At 39.4% G+C, this 19,700-nt stretch overlaps 3 protein-coding genes across 4 annotated transcripts in view; all 3 read right to left on the bottom strand.

Annotated features, from left to right (window-relative positions):
* LOC138202306 (uncharacterized) overlaps nucleotides 1-5,425 on the bottom strand; it is a 46,964-nt gene extending 41,539 nt beyond the window's left edge. The window contains exons 1-3 of one of the 2 annotated variants that reach the window (XM_069156215.1): nucleotides 4,830-5,425; nucleotides 4,585-4,648; nucleotides 50-867 (exon numbers count right to left, since the gene is read on the bottom strand). In XM_069156215.1, coding sequence (XP_069012316.1) covers nucleotides 50-856 — 807 coding nt within the window. In that variant the 5' untranslated portion in view covers nucleotides 857-867; nucleotides 4,585-4,648; nucleotides 4,830-5,425. The remainder of the gene's footprint in view (nucleotides 1-49; nucleotides 868-4,584; nucleotides 4,649-4,829) is intronic. The other variant, XM_069156214.1, reaches the window with a different exon arrangement.
* Nucleotides 5,426-7,528: 2,103 nt separating this feature from the next.
* Nucleotides 7,529-11,554, bottom strand: LOC138202352 (polymeric immunoglobulin receptor-like). The gene is made up of 9 exons (XM_069156291.1): nucleotides 11,494-11,554; nucleotides 11,042-11,365; nucleotides 10,624-10,923; nucleotides 10,361-10,463; nucleotides 9,566-9,657; nucleotides 9,434-9,465; nucleotides 8,750-8,806; nucleotides 7,758-7,776; nucleotides 7,529-7,695 (listed from the first exon to the last, which is right to left on the bottom strand). Exons 1-9 carry the CDS (start codon nucleotides 11,537-11,539, stop codon nucleotides 7,529-7,531), a joined length of 1,140 nt encoding a protein of 379 aa, XP_069012392.1. The 5' UTR covers nucleotides 11,540-11,554.
* Nucleotides 11,555-13,148: 1,594 nt separating this feature from the next.
* On the bottom strand, nucleotides 13,149-18,383 carry LOC138201862 (sulfotransferase 2B1-like). Its single transcript, XM_069155367.1, has 6 exons — nucleotides 18,171-18,383; nucleotides 16,877-17,088; nucleotides 14,525-14,651; nucleotides 14,261-14,355; nucleotides 14,007-14,187; nucleotides 13,149-13,804 (listed from the first exon to the last, which is right to left on the bottom strand). The coding sequence occupies exons 1-6, from the start codon at nucleotides 18,307-18,309 to the stop codon at nucleotides 13,695-13,697; spliced, it is 864 nt and encodes a 287-aa protein (XP_069011468.1). The 5' UTR covers nucleotides 18,310-18,383; the 3' UTR covers nucleotides 13,149-13,694.
* Nucleotides 18,384-19,700: the final 1,317 nt, after the last annotated feature.

Raw genomic sequence — 19,700 nt, 5'->3', positions numbered from 1 at the left:
CTTTTTAATATTGCACACAGTGGTCTGTATATCTGTCTACACAACGAACCTTTAAGACCCTCTGGTAAAGCTGCTGTTGGGTCAGTTTCTCAGCTGGCTCGGACGCAGTAAAGGTTGGATTAACAGGAAGACCAGAGGTGGAGAATAAGGAGGCAGTGGGAATCAAAGGACACCCCAGAAGGTTCATTCTTGCCTGAGCGCCAGGCACAGAGTGAGGGCTGCAGTCCCGCTGTGACACAGGAGCAGGAGGGGCGGGCCTTCTGTTCCCAATGTGTGATTCAGGTGTCTGTGGTGTTGCTGGCCGGCTGTCCTCTGTTGCATCTGTTGACGTTCCAGCTCGAGGCTCCTTTTGAGGCTGGTGAATCTTATGGAAGACTTTGTCCCCCTTCACAACCAGATCTTCTTTCAAAAAGGCCACCAGGCTGGAAATGGTTTTGAAGCCCAAAGAAGCTAAGGTCAGGTTGTGGTGGTATGTCTTGTTGTAGACTATAGCCACTATCCTTAGAGGAATTCCGTCTGGATAGTCTTTCATCATGGTCACAATATTTTTCAGAATTTTATTACTTTTGTTGACTTTGGAGGTTTTTGCTATTGCCCCGCTAGCTGCAGCTCCGCATTCGGCTTCATCCACAGCCGGACTCTCAGAGCGATGCTCCCTGTGAAACACCAGTTTCCCCTCCACAACCAGATCCCTGTTCAGAGAGGCTACCAGGCAGGCAATGGAGGAAAAGCCCAACGCCGATAAAGTCAGGTTCTCACGGTATCTCTGGTTGTAGAATACGGCCAGCTTTTTCAGTGGGATCCCACCCGGGTGCTGCTGCACCGTGGCAACTATATCCTCCATAACCTTATCCATCTCGATTAATTCTATCAGGGGACAACGAGAGCATGATTAAAGGACAAATAGTACAAAGCAGTTTGACACTAGTATCACAATTTGACTACGTACAGAACAGCCAGTGAATAAATTGAGCCAATATTAGCTTCCTATTTACTCTCTGTTCACTAATTGGTAACAAGAAATCTAACAGAAATGGTCAAAATATGTTTGCGTTTAAACAAAATGAGTATTGGCCAGTATACAGAATTATTATTACAATTTTAAACTCTTAAACGCTGTATCTGCCTTTAAACAAAAATCGATCAGTCTGGCTATAGAGCAAATACAATTTTGTCCCTGATTCTGATGCAATTCTTTGAAGCAAGTTTGAAGCTGTTATATTCGTTTTTGGTTTTTTTTAAGCAGTAACAATGGATCAAAAGATGTGAAAATGAAAGGAGTTGTTTGATAACCCAGAGAGCTATAGTTTCATTCAGCTCCGTGTGTTGTTTTGATACCCAGAAACCAGCTGTTTTTAGCATAAAAGCTCCAAACAAACCCGCAGTTTACTACCTGCCGAGCACCGAAGGAAAGACACAAGATTAGCAACTAGTTAGTGACACCAATTCATTCTACTAAAAAAGTCAGATCAAGCAAAAAGTCAATCTTAGGTTAGTTACTTTCTGAAGAAGGAAGAAGAATGTTTGCTAAAATGTTTCAAATGTCTTCACACATGAATGTTTGAAAAAAAAGAAAAAAGAACGGAAGAATCTCAACCATAAACTGAATATAAAAGTGAACGCAGCTTTCCTGGTCTAAAAAAGGAGGCCAATGCAGAAGTGCCATAACGTGCAATACCACCAAGAGCCACTAGGGGTCGGCTCCAAAAAGCCTCCTGCTCTGAAGACTCCCATTCAACTTCTATCATTAAACACAGTGGCAATGAATCAAGTTGTTGTTGTTGTTAGCTGAAGTTCCTCCTTACTAGTTTTCTGGAGGTTCTTCTGAAAATATTCCATCACTAATTAGAAAATAGGCCTCAAAAAGCAGTGTTTAGGGGGCCGTGTTTGTTTGATTGACAGGCCTGTGGTGCAGTCAGATTCCTACTGTAGGTGTGCGGGGAGTAAAGTCCTCACGCTTCCCATCAGATTGGGAGAGATCTACCGCTCGCTCCTCCCCAGATCATCCAAATATGGTCACTTCCTGCTCCAAACCAGCAGACCAAATCCAAACTCCAGGCTTCATAACAAGAGTTCACAAACCGGTGAGTGACATCACTGTCGGTCGCTGCTTAATCTCAATTCAACTTTATTATTAAACACAACACAGACTGATGTCTTTACACACATACGTGTAAATATAATCCAATGTTCAACGAGAAGTCTCCAGGTTTAAAATGTCAAAACATTTACTAAAACAATGACACAAACAACCTGTCCGAGCATTTCGTTTGACTGGAGAGTTTCGGTGCCACGGACACATTTAGATCAGTACTAATGTTTGGTGGTTTAGTAACCAGCCCTCGTCAATAATGACAATAAAATTGAAATATTGCATCAGATAGCTTCAAGCCGCAAATCCTTCATCTTCACCAGATTCAAGTGCCACTCTTCAAAAACCAGGTGGCCAAAACAGCATGAAAACAGGAGCCAACAAAGTGGATTATTTTCCCTAACAAGAGGCACACCCAAAGCAGCAACAGTTTGATGGTGTTTGTTTACAGCTATGCCCATCAAGCTGATAAAAGCGACACCAAATGTTTACACGCGCGTGAATCATCTATGTTACTAGTCGAGCGTGTCTAAAATATATTTCTAAAAGAGGAGGCAAAGCTGATCTTACCCATTTCCTTTAAATAAAAAGAGGGCTCCATCTTATTCAGAAGAACGACAGTACATGAACCAGCAACCTTCCTGTTGTAGCTTATATACCCCCCCCACACACACACACACACACACACACACACCCCTCCTTCTCTCCTGCTGTGTTTCATTCTAAGCAAAGCAGGGCGAAACGAAACTGAAAGTAAGAGCCGGGCTTGTTCAAGTCTGAGGCAGACTGGGACCGACCAGCCTCACTCTCATATTCCTGGAAATGGTTTTTGTGACAACACAACCACAAAGCAGCCTAGAGCAGCACACGACCTGAAAGTTACAACACAGTGAGCCTGTTTGTCTGGGTCACTTCAATGTGATTACGTTTAAGAGGTGATGTTAATGACTCCGGTTTAACGACATAACGTAGTTATTAAAAAGTAAGAAAAACCGGTCCGTAATGTGGGAAACAATGATGAGAACAGAAGGGAAAACAAAACAAGCGCGAAGGAGGGAGATTAAAGACACGGTGGCTCTGAGTTTCACATTCCTGGCTCGCCACAGCTGATTCACCTCAGCCATTGTGTAACAAACCGCCTGACCCGATTTCAGCAGCTGATGAAAACAAACCTGTAACTAAGGAAATGAAAGAGAGGCGAGAAAAGTAACCTTGTGGGTATTTATGTCAGCACAGTGAGTTGTTACTTAATCCACCACCTCACCTCGTCTGGTGATCTGTGACTGACCACAATAACTGGCTGCCACTGAAAGGTCGCCTCATTCTGCTCTGTTACACTTCCTCTCATCTACCAGTGACAGTAAAACAAGGTGGATTATATTCAGAGCCACTCTGAAAAAGGACACCAGAGAGAAAGCACGGAGCTGCTCCATCCACACTGCTGCGACCTGTTTAACCCCGCTAGACGAAGACTTCTGAGAAAGCTGTTTGACATCTTGTAAATGTGAAAACTCTGGGAGTGTTTTTTTTCTTCTTCTTCTGGAAACAGAGACGTGTAAAAACGCTGACACAGACACTCCCTGATTGGATCTTATCAGTCACGGCGCGTCCATCCCTGATTCCTCGTGACCCTTTCCAGGTTTCAGCCCTGACTACCGGCAGTTAATCCAACACGGATAATGAAGTACAGGCATCCCAGAGCAGGCGCGTCACAATCATTACGTATTCGCCTGATCGTATACATCTTGCACAAACGTCAGAATCGTTTCCATTTCTTTGCGTTAAAACAGCAGGATGAACACCGACAGCGATGTCATGTTTCCATCACTGCATCCACATTGTTTTCCACCGTTGGAGGTTTGACTGGCCGTCTTTTAATGACGGCGTCCCGTCAGAAAAACGTGAGTGGAGAATTAACACCACCATAGTACAATGTTTATTTTGACTACTGGTATCTGTGATCGTCTGTTATCTGTCATTTCTTTTAGTATTTCAGTACTAGACTTTGTACATTAAAGTTATTATTTATGCAATTTTTTTTTTTTCTAAAAGGCAAAAAGAAATGTATTTTTTTATTTATATATGTTCCCTTGTTCAATGTCAATAAATGTCTCTTCTCTATAAAGTGTATTATTAAACTACGATGAGGTTTATACTATAATAATGAACAGAAAAAGCCTATTAAATGGAAAATATTTATATGACGACTAATTGTCAACTATTATTTGATGATTGCGACAGCCCTGTTGTTGACCTTATTGTTTGTGCTGGCAGCTGCAGTGCAGCTAAACTCTGGATTTGACGAGTGAAATGCACCTTCTTTTTTTTAAAATTTATTTTATCTCTCAACTCGATGTCAGTGGGGAGAGCAACAGAGGCTGTCGCATCCAGTCCTGGGATGTCCTCTTGTGTGCAGGTTGGACACAACGTGGTGGACTATTAAAACTGTTGTGTGTCCTGAAGTAAAAACAATGAAACCACCGACTACGTACCTCCCGCTGCTCAGACTCGATGTGGTCGCTGCATCATGTCTTCGTGTCTCTTGAGATTTCGGGGCTTTGGAGGAACGACAGCAACATGTGGAGGAGGACAAAGACGCAAGAGGACAGCGGTGAAGACAAAGCTGACAGCAGCAGAGGCGACGGGCCACATGTTTAATTCATCTCAGCAGTCAGAAAGCAAAAACTCGCGGTGTGAATAGTGACGCGCTGACCCGGAAACGTGGACGGTTTCCCACCTGGAGTGACGTCAGTGCAGGTAGGAAGTAGTTTACCTCTGGACGCGCTCCTCCCTTTAACACGAACCGAGAACAACTCATTACAATCTGCTTGTGGAACCAAACTGACTCGTGGAATAAAGACCACAAAGAAGTCAGAGGAGCTTCACAAAGAGCCCGTTTTCACCACGACCACCGAGACTTTCACAACTTTTAGAAACAGCCGGTACCGACTCTTAAAGACCGACCACGTGCACAGACACCTGGAGGTCCAGGAAGGAAGACCGAGCCCCGGGACTGACGTGCAGGAGACCCGGGGTACCTGTTGTGATGTCGGCAGCAGCCCGTCCGCTGGTCGGAGTCTTCTTCTTCCTCCAACATCCTCCGAGCAGCGCTGCTACTGCGGCTAACGTTGGTAAACAATAGTCCACCAGAAGTACCGGGGTATAACGTCACCTTAATTACGTTAGGCAGTCAATAGAAGAACGTTAAAATGGCCGGTGTCACAGCGCCGGTATTTCGGTGTCTCCGTATTACGGCAATTAAGTGCCATTTGTTACAAATATTAAGGAAGCAAAACCAAGATGTTGACATTTGCGCCTGCTACCAAGCTAGCGTTATGCTGCTTTCAAGTTACACGATATAAATAGTAAATTTGAATATCCTGCTCGGGAGAGATGTAAAAAAATAAATAAATGTCTCGTTAGATTCATTCACTAATCTAAACATAAATATGTGTATTTATTTTTTTTGTTCAGCTTTTTTTTTTTTTCATTTTTCAACTTCACAATAGCTGCACATAAATGGACAATTAAAATGTTTACAGGTTTCAGAAACGTTTCAACTGTAGGTACACAAGACGGGTTTGTCCTTGGTAACGTGAACGCAGCTTGGTTTGTAAAGGGTGATCGATGCTGATCGGGATTGATCCAGGTCATCCTGACATGGTGGGTACTCTGCACTTTATCTCCGCAGCTCATTCAAAAACAAACACGTATAGAAGCTTTTTGAACTAATGGTCTGTCTAAGAGAAAAAAACTAAATATTTGAGAGACATATTTCCATTTTAAGTTAATTTCTTTATCGCTATATTTCTATTTTACCAGCACTTCTGTTTCCACAAGCGTCATGAACCAAAGGGTTTTAATATAAGGACCGTCGATTTGATGTTCTCCTTTTCTTTTTTTGTAATCCTCGTTCTACTTCTGTTAAACCCAAACCAATTTTACACCATTTATTGTTTTTATTTTTTTATTATTTAAATGGTATTAACATTTAAGTTTTTACAATGTGTTGTTGGTGATAAAGAACTAATGACCTGGAGGTAAGACATGGTACCTGTTGCACCTGTCCTTATCAGCAGTTATTATTAAAAAACTTTATATTGGAAGCTTCTAGTTGAGAACATCTTTTATTTTCATTATTTTATTTTTTTTACAGTTACATGTTTTGTGTTCAGCACCTTTGAAAATGATTTTTTTAAATTTTTTATTATTAAATATTTTTGGACCGTTTCTGAGGCCTCACATCATTTTCAACATTTTCTCTCATTTCAAATCATACAGAATACAACAATAGATTTTCTTTGGTTGTGAAACATTTTGATATTACCAGATGTAAATGTGGAGGTTTCTTCAAAGTTCATTATTGTGGATACGTGTCAGAGCAGTGTCAACTTTGTTTTAGTGCTTAACAGCTACATGTAAATATCATGGAAGCTTTAAAATACTAAATCAAAGACATACAGTTGAATACAGTTCACATTCCTATAAATATTTCTCTTTGCCTCATGCATTTACTGTGTCACAATAAAATGAAAAAAACATGTTTAAAAGACTGTTAGGGCAGATTTTTTTTCTTTCATTGTGACATGAATCTTCCATGACACATTAAAATCACATGAAAACAGAAAACAAAGTGAGGAAGTGTGTTTTATTTCAGTGTAGTCCAGCAGAGAGCAGCATCGTATCGAGAAGATAGAGGAGCTTAGCTTTTTAAATTTGAGACAGCATCAGTGCCAAATTGAAAAAAAGTGTCCTATCACAGCTTGGCAGTGAGGTCATGGACTGACACAAAGCAACAATTACATAACTAATAAACCTTGAATAGAATATGTCCCTCGCAGCAGTGGTACAGATTGATTATGTATCCAGTCCTCATTCTGTTTAACCAGCTGCCTTGAGTATTTTTCATATGAGCAATAAATGAAAGAAGTATGTGCTAAAGAGGTTGATGTATTCAAGATGTAAATAAGTTAAAAAGCTTTTTTTTTTTTTTTTTTGCTTCAGAAGAATAAACAATGACAATGAGGACAAAAAAACCCAGAAAACATTTCCAAGAAAGAAAGTGTTGCAACGAATCTGGCTCGTTGCTGTATGGAACCACAGGGAGATATGAATTATTTGTGATTTATGATTATTATTATTATGAATGTAATCCCATCCACATCACTTTTTTATTGACTTTTAAACGGTTTGAAACAGATGCAGTTCTGAATGATGAAATAAGAAACTGTATTTGTATTTTCACATTCTTGTGTTATGTACTTCAAGTCATCATGTGGGTGGCCTGAAGGTTCCCTCTCTCTGAACAGTACTTCTTCAGTCTTTTAAGAAAAGGGTAAATCACTTTTTATTTCCCATCATCTTTGTTGAAGTACCAAACACGAAGGAACTCGTATAAGTGCGAGGAACGGTGGGTGAAAAGACGCTGAATAGGGCTCACTGTTTGCCCCCGTTGCCAATATTAACAAGGGTTTCTTGACACCGCCGGTGGTGCGACTTGGACACGTCATCAACGACGGACTCAGAGTCGCAGGGTGTTTTGGGATTTAGATCACCAGATAATCTCAGCGGGACGACCCGGCAGGTGGTCTTCAGTCTGGTGTCTGAGTGGTGCATCACGCCGTGTGTTAGCCCTCCACAGCACGCAGTAACGTCAACGCCTTACCTGTGGCGTCCACCGGGTTCTGCATGTACAGTAATACAAGGTAAAAGACTTTAAACTTCTTACTTTTTTCTTGATGTCCATCGAGCAGATCACTATTTCTTTTTAAACATACACGAGTCTGACCAAGATATCCATTTCTATTTTTTATTGATGCAGCTGTTGACTCAGGTGCAGTAATGACTCTAAATAGATTTAGCCTCAAAGCTCAGCACTGAGCCTGACTGCATCCTGTGTAGATACAGACAGGGAACCAGAGCGGATGCTTCTGGTGCTGCTGCTCTCACATTTACACCTTCTGCTATGAAACTATGCAGCACGAGTGAGAAGGTGTAAAACCTCAAAATGAAAAATGAAAAAAAAACAGCAGATTTAAGAAAAAAAACAAAAACAAAACAAATGCAAAGAAAGATCCATGACATTTACACACATTTATTGCTTCAACCTGTTGGAGAACAGAAGCACAAATTAAAGAAAGGAAGAGCCAAAATTAAAATGATCCAAATTCAATACAAAAATCTACTAAACTTAATTTGGTGAAAAACAGGATGAGGATGATCTCAGGTAGTTTCACTTTTACACAGTTTGTTGTTTTATGGTAACAACAGAACTATATATGACACCCACATCGCTCTCAGCATGGGACCTCTGGGTAATTCAAGAGAGACAGAAGACCAAAAGTATGAAACAGAGAATTCAGTAAATTAATTGCAGTGAATCTGTGTCTTTTAGTGTTGAGAACATTATATCCAAAGGAAGGATTCACTAAAACCTGCTATATTTATAACTGACAGAAGATGACAGACCTTGTAGATTAACACTTTTATTCTCATTATAACAAAACTCCACAAAAATAATATAGCATAAATAATGTTTTCATATGGTTTAAACAGGAGCTATCCACCTGCTCAGTATTCCTCTGCAGACAGACAGTACAGTGTAATCTTAAATATGTTGCACTAGTTTTATCTTGACATCACTGCAGTTACAGTTACCTTTCCACGAGCTCCCCTCCTGTAGTTTACAGCAGTGTACATGACTCTGTCTTCATTCTGTGATGGTGGAGCAGATCGAAGGGCAGAGAACTGAAAATCAAGGGTTTCACAATAAAAACATTTCATTTTGCTTCACGCATTAGGAAAATGCACGATGCAAATTTCACATGCAACAACAGTAGAAGTATGTTTGTTGAAATAGTCGACTTTCCATTGTTTAATATTTTAAATAGTGAAATAAAATTGTTAGGGGAATTGCAGTTGAATAAAACAATAAAACAATGTGTCATGGATTTGCTCATACTTTAGCAAAATTTTACATTCATTAAATTAAATACCTGAAGGAGTTACCTTATTTTATTTTATTTTATTTAAACAAACGGATGCAAGCACATCTTTATATACTGTCATATACAAAAACCTTTGCTAACCTGTTCTATTACACGTTCTTCAAATGCTGAAGTAGTCTTGCCTGTAACGTCTGAAGGACCAAAGATGCATCCTTGACATTGAGATCACAGATCCTTAGATCAAATTACATAACTTAATAACCTGCAAGAAATACATGGGCTTCTATTTACCTTTTAATAATTGTCCAAAACCCAAATGAACATCATAGAATCTCTTCTGACAATTCATCCCTTCTTTATAGTATTTTTTTGTAAAGATATAAAAACTTCTTACTGTTGCTGCAGCTGATGGGTCTTTGGTCTGCTCTGAAAGTGAAAAAGTAAAAACGGTGAAAATGATGTAACAACAAAGTCTACATTTCAAAATTACATGAACTGAATGTATAAGAGCTCAGAACAGACTTACTGCATCTTTTCAACATAAACCAGATGAACGAGGACACCGTGATGATCAACAAACTCAAAACGCTGATGAAGCTCAGGAGGTAAATAGAAGCACTACAACAGAAGTGTTTAAAACACAAACAGAAATAAATGTAGCAGTTGATGCAAAGTCCAGTTTGGGTAGACTTTTTTTTTTTTTTTTTTTTACACACAATATTAATTTTGTTGGAATAATACAATGAATCAACTTCATATACCAACAGCCTTCTATGTCCAGACCACCAGTGAAGATGCTTTTGGTTTCCAATTGAATCCAAAATGTTTCATTACATGTGATGATATCAGTGTAACAATTTGGGTGAAATATTAAATCTCTAAAATATTTCTGTGAACTTTAGAATATGTTCATATTTGCTTGAAGTGAAAAAAGAAAGTATCTGTCGCTTTCAGCAAGAATTAAGTATTTCATTCAGAAGTGAATAAAAGATTCTGAGAAATTGCTGATGTTCACAGCATACATTTACCAATGTGTCTTTGGACATTTTCTCATATGGACTCTTAAGTGACAGTAGATAATAATAATAATGGAATACATTTTTTTTTTCACAAATCCACATTGTGGTGGAATGAATATTTTTGATGCCAAATATTTGCTGGTATCACAAAAGTGTGATATAGACCTTTAATAATTACAAACTAATTGTAGTTATTTTATGGGTTCTCACAGGACTCAAATAATGTCGAAAAATAAACAGATTTATAGATTCCTTCTCAAGTATTACTGTAAATACAGCAGATAAAAGCAAATTGTGCTAACCTGTGGTGCCGACTCTGTTCAGGTGTTGCTGATTCATTTGCAGGGGCAGAGTTGAGTTTCGGTGGTGCAGAAGTGTGTGAAAAGGTGATAAACTGTCTGGTTGCTGCAAGCAGGAACAACACAATATTTGAACACTAATGTCACCTCAATATGTGATGCAAACCTTTCCAGACTCTGCACATGTCTAATATTTTCTATTCAACTGATTTAATTTGATGATATTTATCTTTCTGTTCTACAGTGGTAAGTAATGTGGTACTCACTAGTGCGAGGTCTCTGTTCAACAGTTATGTGCACCGGCATCTGTAGCTCTCCCCTGGCACAGAAATACCAGCCGCTGCTCTCTTTCTTCACTCTTCTCATAGTCACAGTGAAGACATTGGTGACTTCTTCAGTAATGCTCACTCTTGTTCCATCTATTGATCCATGTGGCTTCGTCACACAGGACCCTCCCAGCCTGCACCACTTGCTTCTTCCAGAGTTACTGGAGCGACAGTTGATGGTTGCATCATCTCCAGTAAATGCCATCATCTCCTGGTGATCCACGTAGAGCTCGGGTGAACCTTCAGGGAAAACAAACAGCACTTAGTAGTGAATTTCAAAATATCCAGACCCTCCTTTACACATTGTTAAACTTTTATAGGATTTGAAATGAGCCCAAAGGTGCTTTAAGGTTCTTACCGGTGGGAAATGACAGATGGAAATACGTCTTAACATCAGGCGTCATATCTCTCTCCACCACACACCAGTAATGAGCGTCCTCCTTTGTCAGACCATCGATAGTCACGGTGAAGACTCTTTGGTACTTGTCATCACTGATTGAAAACTTTCCTGACCTTTGTCTTGATTGATTGGTTACAACTGTATACGTGCAGAGCAGCCACTCGTATCCTTTACACAAGTATTTGACGTGTTGTGTGAACTGTGAGTCGTAGAGACACGGGACCGTGATGGAGCCTCCAGGCCTCACCGACACCTCACTGACTGAAGTTATGCCGTGGACTCCTGCAACAGGAACCATTGAACTGTGAATATTATCGGTTATCATTTAAGCACATCATCTTTAAGTCATCTTTTCACACACACGAGCAAACACAAACACACACAACCATGAAATGAGCACTGTGACTGACCTGTGAGTCCAGTGAAGATGAGAACAACGCTGAGATGAGCAGCCATGTTAATGAGCAGAGACAAACAACACAACTGGAACCAACTCAGTCTGAATGATTCTGTACTTCCTGAGGGCACTCGAAAACATCTCTCTTCCTTCTTCTGCCAGACAGCTGCTTAACACTGGTTGGATGAAAAAGCAAATGTCTATAAAGATAGACAAAGCTTGAAGTTGATGTTTTTAGAATAGAAATGTTGTGTTTTTGGATTTATTATTACAAAATTTGTTTCAATAATGGTTTTAGTTTCAACAGCACACATAGACATTAGCAAGGAGACAGTAAAATAAATATGTTTGCTGATGAATAAAACAAACCAAAATATTCCTTAACATTTTTGTGCCTCACGGTGCCAAAAGAAACACTCAGATCCTTTTCTTTGAGATCTTCTATCTTTAAAAGTACCAATACAGTCATTACAAGTTCAAATACTCCATTACAAGTAAAAGCCCTGCATGAAAAATCCTACTTAAGTAAAGTGCATAAGTTTTAGGAGCAAGTTGACATATTAATAAATATATATGACATCATTCGATTATTAATACTGAAGCCGTGTGTAAACAGGAGCAGATAGATTACTCAGACCCTTACTGAAGTAAAAGTAGCAGTGCCCCAATGAAAAACACTCCATTACCATTAGAAGAAAATAAGCACTGTCAGCAAAATGCACTTAAAGTGCATGGGAAGTAAATATACTCATTATGCAAAAATGGCCATTTTAGACTGTTATATTTATTTGGAAAAAATTACTGTATATGATTTAATTGACATGTAAATGTGAGCAGCTTTTCAATGTTGCCGTGGTGGAGCTAATTTCAACACGATACTGCTGAAGCGTCTAATCCATGTATGTTAATGTACATGTAACAACAGGTCATATAGGTATAAATATTGATGTAAATAATTATAAGTAATGCTGTCAGATAAATCTAATGGAGTAGAAAGTAAAATATGTCCATGTGAAATGTGGAGTGGAAATATAAAGTCGCATCAAATGGAAATACCCAAGTAAAGTACAAGTATACCTCCATGTTGCACTTAAGTACAGTAATGAAGTAAATGTTCTCTTTACCGCTGGTAAGCAGCATGTTACTTTATTGTAGCACCTGTACAATGATGATGCTGTTTAATCAGCATCTTGATGCCACACCTGTCAGGTGGATGGATTATTTTGGCAAAAGTGAACAGAAATTTGTGAAAAATTTTGAAAGAAATAAACCTTTTGTTTGCACAAAAGGAGTCTTCCATCTTTTACTTCAACTCATGAAAAACAGAAAAGAAAAGAAAAGTGCTGCATTTATTTTTGGAGTGTACATTAAACAGTTGTATGGTGTAAATAATAATAATAAAAAAAATCCATTCTTTTAAAGCCTGATGTAAGTAATTGTAAGATACAGCTTATACTAATAAAAAATATAACCATTTCAATCTCTGCTTCTAACTCAATATACACGTCATGCTGTTTAAACTCCGATCGTCATTATTAGGACAAATCGCCGTGCATGTTTCCACACCAGTAACAGGAAACATAGTTACTAGTATTTATATTAAGCTGTCAAAACATTGTACGTTATCATAGTAACCTAGCACTAATAAGCACAACAAGCATAGGGAGGTATTGATCTATTTGTTTATTGAATATAGAATTCCATGCAATAGTAATAAAACATTTCTTTTATTTCATTCCCCCTTTAAAAATATAAAACGAATCAAAAGGAAGAAGAAATACCATGTGGTCCAAACTAAGAGTCGGTATCCATCCCTGACCACAGAACACAGTGAACAAGCACAGAGGAAAGAAAGGTGGACTGGAAGGATAAACTGTTGCATCGCCACATTATATTTTTATGAATTCACTACCTCAATTCAAAAACATTCACTTTGGTAACATGTAGGATATCTTCTACTCAATTAAAGAACATAATTCACACGACTGTCAGACTCCCCAACACATTAAGTGCTCTGTTTCCTCTCTGCATCAAATTTATAGCTCCAAAGGTCAAATCTGCATTTCTACACTAAACACACCAAAGTCAAGAAGCCGCAGCGAACATATTGTAATTCTGTGACACAAACTCCTGAAGTAAGCCACAATCACCAGCTTCTTCCTCACAGGTTTCTATGCATCCTGGTGTGGTGGAATGACTTTCGTTAGGTTTATTTTAGTCCCATACAAATTTGTATTTGACATCTTTCATTTTGTCTTTGTAAACTGCATCAAAGTACTCAGTCTCCGCCACCGTTAGCAGATTTTTCCAGTCTCCAGCAATCCCTGAAACACAACGCACACAAACAGGGATTAGATTATAACTGAAGGAAAGGTATGTGGATCTGTGTGCTTGTTTTACATACGAGTCCAGTAGCATTACAGGGAATCATTCCCAGTAAACTGTATAAACAGGTCGTGTGTTTGGCTCTATAAAGATCCAGCCAGAGTGAAGTTCATACTAAACATCTTATTTATTACAACTCACCTTTCCTGAGGAATTCAGACTTTGTCTGGTCCATGAATTCACGAGGAACTAGAGAATAGTTGGACTTGTTGTTCTTCTTCATGTTCTTGAACACACATCGGTTGGCTATCTTCTCGATCACTTCAGCGTCCAGCGGTTTCTCCAAGAACTGAGCGATTCTGGTGACAGAGTCCTTCAGGTCCTGAAACAGAGAAAGCCATTGTTACAGTGATTCTCACTGTATGGCGGTTTATTCATGTCTGAAAAGGTCTCACCATTATCATCTCTTCGTAGGATATGTACATTATGCGCTCTTTGTCTTCAGCGTTCAGCCAGCCCTTCACATGATCGAACCATGTGCCAAACAGAACTACAAGGAAAAGAAAATATTCCTGTGAAATCAAACACATTTTCTTTGCATTGCATTTGTCTTTAAACATCTCCCGTCCTCTATCTCGTCACCGGGTAGAAAATACAGCTGAGTTGAGGGTCACTGTCACCCACTGTAGTTTATGTGCAGGTGTAACAACGAGAACAACCTTTCCCATCGAGGAACTTGTGGAGGAAGTCGCTCTGCGGGCCCGGCTGCACCAGGAAGGAGGCTATGCTGTGATAGTGAAAGGAGGATGTGAAAACGTCTTTGGGGTTCCTCATGACATAGATCACCTGCAGTGACGAGAGAACATCCAGCGATCACACACTGAACTTTGGCCACTCAAAGCCTCTACGGTCATTAAACAAACATTTCAACCTGCTTTGCTTTCAACGCTGCACAGCATTTTAATGTTTTTCTGTCTGAATAAACCATGCAGGCCTGTTTTATAGTAGCCAGTTTGCTTTCTCATAAAATGCCAACAACAGGTGAAACAAATAAAATGAACCGTGATTCTGTTCTAATAAATAACCTGTGAGCTCTTTTTAAATCATAAGATATTTTTCTCTCCTTCAGACTGCAAAATCTAACCCATTTCTTCATACATTGTATATAAAGCACAGATAAATGCTCAATACAAACCACATGTTTGCACGTAATGTCTTTTGTAATCAATTGTAATGCATCTTAAAGACTGAGTACCTCCGTCATATGTACACTTTACTACAACCCCGTTTCCAAAGAAGTTGAGACGCTGCGTAAAATGTAAATAAAAACACAACGTTATGATTTGCAAATCCTGTAAACCCATATTCGATTGCAAATACACCAAAGACAACATATCAAATGTTGAAACTTAGACATTTTATAGTTTTATGTAAAATATATACTAATTTTAATTTTGATGGCAGCAACATGCCTTGAGAAAGTTGGGACAGGAGCACATTTACCATTGTTTTGCATCTTTTTACAACACTGTTTGGGAACTGAGAAGAGCAGTGGGTGGAGTTTTGAAAGTGAAATGTTGTCCCATTCTCACCAGTTCATTGTCTCCTTTGTCGTATTTTTCATTTCATGCTGCGCAATTCTTTTGTAAAATAGACCCCTTTGGTGTATTTTAAATCAAATATGGGTTTATGTGATTTGCAAATCACTGCATTCTGTTTTTGTTTACATTTTACACGGCGTCCCAACTTTTTAGGAGACAGGGTTGTGTTAATAAATGAGTCATATCAGAAAGACAGTTTTGTCAATCGGTTCATTCAACACTTCCAGCGGTCAGTCAGATACGAGGAGCAACCAAACCCTTCTGAGACTGTTGGAGCAGCACTTTCATTCACAAGTATTAGAAGTTGTGTCACTTCATCAACGTCAGCGTTACATGTGTTTTTGTCACACGTGTTTTTGTCACACGTGTTTTTGTCACACATTGTCTGCGCACATCCAAGATTTCACCATGGACCTGAAACTTGAGCGGAGAGCACACAACGAACCAAACATCAGTGTTGAAAAGCAAATGAAGTTAAAAACAGCACGTCCATCTTGCAGCTTCATGACCGAAGGCTTTCTGAAGCATTTCAAGAGTTTCCGTTAGTGATTTCCTGAGTTTGACACAAAATGTGATGCTTTCTGCTCACGTCCATGGTGAAATCACAACTGCTCCGTGTGCATATTACTGTGCTGAATTCTGTTCGTGCACAAAAAGAAATAGTCTTTGAACTTTTTGAGAAGCAGGGGAGCTGTGATCTGAAAGGTGAGAAGGTGACCGTCATGTCATGTTTTATTATGAAATGGGAGGTAAAATAAAAGGCGATTTAAAATAAAATAAATTTGGAAAAAGAACACTTTCGAAAAAGAGCATTTTGAAAGAAAAATATTCTATCATGAACAAAAAAACCCTGTTAGAAGTCTGTTGTTATTAGTAAAATTTGATTTTGATTTGATTTTATACACTTTATTAATCCCCGAGGGAAAATTTCTTCACTACAGCAGTCTCAGGGGGGAGCTGCTGCAGCAGGCTGCCACTAGTGCGGCGCCAGGTAACCTGACCTGAGGTGCATGTTTTTGGATGATGGGAGGAAGCCGGAGAACCCAGAGAGAACCCACGCAAGCACAGGGAGAACATGCAAACTCCACACAGAAAGGCCCAGGACCGGATTCGAACCCTGAACCTTTTTTGCTGTGAGGTGACAGTGCTAACCACTGCACCACCGTGCCGCCCTTTTAAACAATAAATAAGAATGATGAACTAACATTTGATAATATTGAGTTTAGTTGCCCCCGAATAATTTTGTAAATCATTTCACAAGTTATTGTTTCAGTTATTAAGATCAGTATATATTGCATACATTTATTTAAAATGGATCGTATTGGGGTTCCTTACTAACCTCATCGTCCAATCCGTTTGTTCTATTCAAACATATCACAGGAGTTAAAACATTTTTACTGCCACACTGAATGACTGACACACACACACACACACACACACACACACACACACACACACACAAGCACTTACCTTCGGCTTTACTTCAAAGAAGGACGCTGGCATCATGTTGTGTTGGAAGTGCGTCGCAAACATGCGTGGAGACGGCCTCTCTTCCAGGTTGAGGTTGCAGGCATGATGTTCCTCCAACCAGGGAACTCGGTCCCAGTTAGGAAGCGTCTCCACAGAGGCTGGATCTCCTCCACTCATGACCAGAGGGACGATCTCCTGCGTCCACGTCGTGCCTGAACCGAGGAAACTGGTTGGTCTGTAACGCGTCATTACAGTCGAGACTTGTGCACATTTTCTCGATGCATCTTGGGATTTAGCTCTAATTTTGGCCCTCCAAACTGACCGCTACTAAAGGTGTCATTGTACAATAGCTTTTCTAGAACAGACTGCCACTTGTGAATTGTACACCTTATGAAAAATACACTGTACAACTAAGAGACAATCATGCAATTAAGGTATTTTAGTTCCTTTTTCCTGGGTTCAAATGCAGCTTCAGCTTCATTACTTCCCCTTTTCTGTCATTCTTTTCTACTACATTATGTACTGTTGTTTAATCTACATTAATGCACCATAGTCCAAGAGATTATCAGATATTCGTATCCTTTCCGTTCAGTAAGAACCACGGATCTCTAAAAAGTCAACAAGCGCAGAAAAACGAGGCATTTTCCAGTGAATCCAAGTGGGTTTTAAATGAATCCATTTAGCTTGAAAAGTACATTTCTAAACCCATTAAGGAACATTTAATCTGTCAGTTCATCAGAAAAATTTTAAATCACCGAATTTGGAGATACGTGGTTTTCAGTGGACAGAAAGGGGATGAAAAACTGTACTCTTAAAAGTAAGTAAAGCTGTAAGACAAATGTAGTGGAGTAAAAACTAGAAGATTGGGTCCTGAGATTTAACAGCGTGGAAGTAAAAGGTTGTGTTAAATAGAAATACTCAAGTACACTACAAGTACCTGTAATGTTTACTTAAGTGCAGTGCTTCAGTAAATGTACTTAGTTAGATGCCACTGGACTCGTAGGATTATTTGAAAACAAACTGCAAACTTTGTGTCATACAAAAACGTACATACTTTGTTTCAATTTTAGATTGTTGAGATTAATAATAGAATATATTTCAGTATTTTGTCAGGAATAATTGTATCCCAGAAATAGGTCACAACCCCATCCCCTTAAAAGTACAATAATTGCCTCTGAAATGTAATCAAATAAAACATGAAATATGAAAGTTGACGGGGAGATTCCTTTTTTGAGTCGTTTTACTTGCGGGTCATTGACGTCATTATCTGTCCGGAGGTATACCTGTCACTCACCTGACTTCGGATACGTCACAATTAGGATATCATCTGGGCGGAAAGTAAACTCCTCGTAGTACTTCAGACTTTGTGCCGGATGCAGAGACGAAGGCACGTAAACGCCCTTGTACAGCGTGTACAACTCCGCTTCAGTCATACTTCAGAGTTACAACAAACTTCACGAACTTCACCTGACTGTTAAAACTTTGTAGCTGCAGGCTGTCCTTTCGACACTTCCGGCCTCTCTCTCCTGCAGCGTCACACAGATAATGCAGCGGATGGGTTTCGTCTTGTTATTATTTTGCATTTTTTTCCCCATTACCGCCACCTGCTGTGGTGGGGTATGGACCAGAGTTACCTATCCCCTTACAAGAATAAGGAAAAAAGAAAAAAAAAGTTGTACCAATTCAGTGAATTACATTATTGTATTCAATCCTGTTTCTTTCCAGTATTGAATTACACTCCCTCCCTCTAAGGTCAATGCATCTTTTAAATGAAGTTCCTCAACTCCCAGCTTCCTCTTCAAACTGCCTCACCTCCGGTGTGAATTTCTGGCAATGACAGATGATATGATCTCCAGATTCTGGTATTTTGCAGGACTCATATAGTCCTGTTGGGTGTTTATTTATTAATTGCATTGTTTTGTTAAGCCTTGTGTGTCCAACCCTTAGTCTGGTTAACGTACCATGTTTTAGATGTCCTCACTATGCCAACTTCTCTCTGAACAGCATAAAGGTGTCTTCCTGTGTCTCCTGAGTCCCAACTGAGCTGCCATTTCTTAACAACGTTTCTTTTGATTATTAATTCAGCTTCTGCTTTACTGAATAAAATGGCTGTGCTGACAATGCACAGCTTGTTTTGCGAATTTATCTGCTCTTTCGTTTCTCTTTATCTCTCCGTGTGCCGGCACCCACATAATTTCATGACTCTGTCTCTGGCTGATTTCTCACTGCTCCATGCTAAACGGTCCTGTTTGGCTCTTTCTGTCTCCCAACATGGGAGAAGCACCTTTGTGGTTGGATGATTATCTCCAGAACGTCCTTGAAGATTGTCCCAGTAGTTCATAGTTAAGAGCTTGCGTCTCACCCACCTCCACCTGAAGATCAGAGCTTCGGATTCTCCACCTCCAGCTTCTTTAATGACGTTTTTGCAGCTGATCCGAATACAACACAACCATAATGAAGGACTGATTTAATCAGAGCTCTATAAATATTTTTAAATGCAAATCTGCTGGCGCCTCATTCTGACCCTGTTAAACTTTTTACATTTGATAACTATCTTCTGAATATAATCATTCCATGTTAATTTATCATCAAACCAAACACCTAAAAAAAAAAGTTCACTTGTTCGTTCTTTTGTCCGTAAATCTTTATCTGAGCTTGGGAAACCCTGGTTAGATTTAACAAATTGGTAATCAGCTTCGTGTGAAGGCTTAGCGCGATCTTGTCTGTTGGGTTCTGTTAAGCCAGATAACTAAGATATCCTGGGTATGTTGAACCTGCTTCATAGTACAGACCTACGGAGAGCTATCTTTACATGAGGATCCAC

This window comes from Embiotoca jacksoni, unplaced genomic scaffold, assembly GCF_022577435.1.
Source record: "Embiotoca jacksoni isolate LCO1_2020_lvr unplaced genomic scaffold, fEmbJac1.0.p SCAF_20, whole genome shotgun sequence".
Taxonomy (NCBI): Eukaryota; Metazoa; Chordata; class Actinopteri; family Embiotocidae; genus Embiotoca; species Embiotoca jacksoni.
The sequence above is the reverse complement of the archived record's forward strand: the minus strand, read 5'-3'. Positions and strand labels throughout refer to the sequence as shown.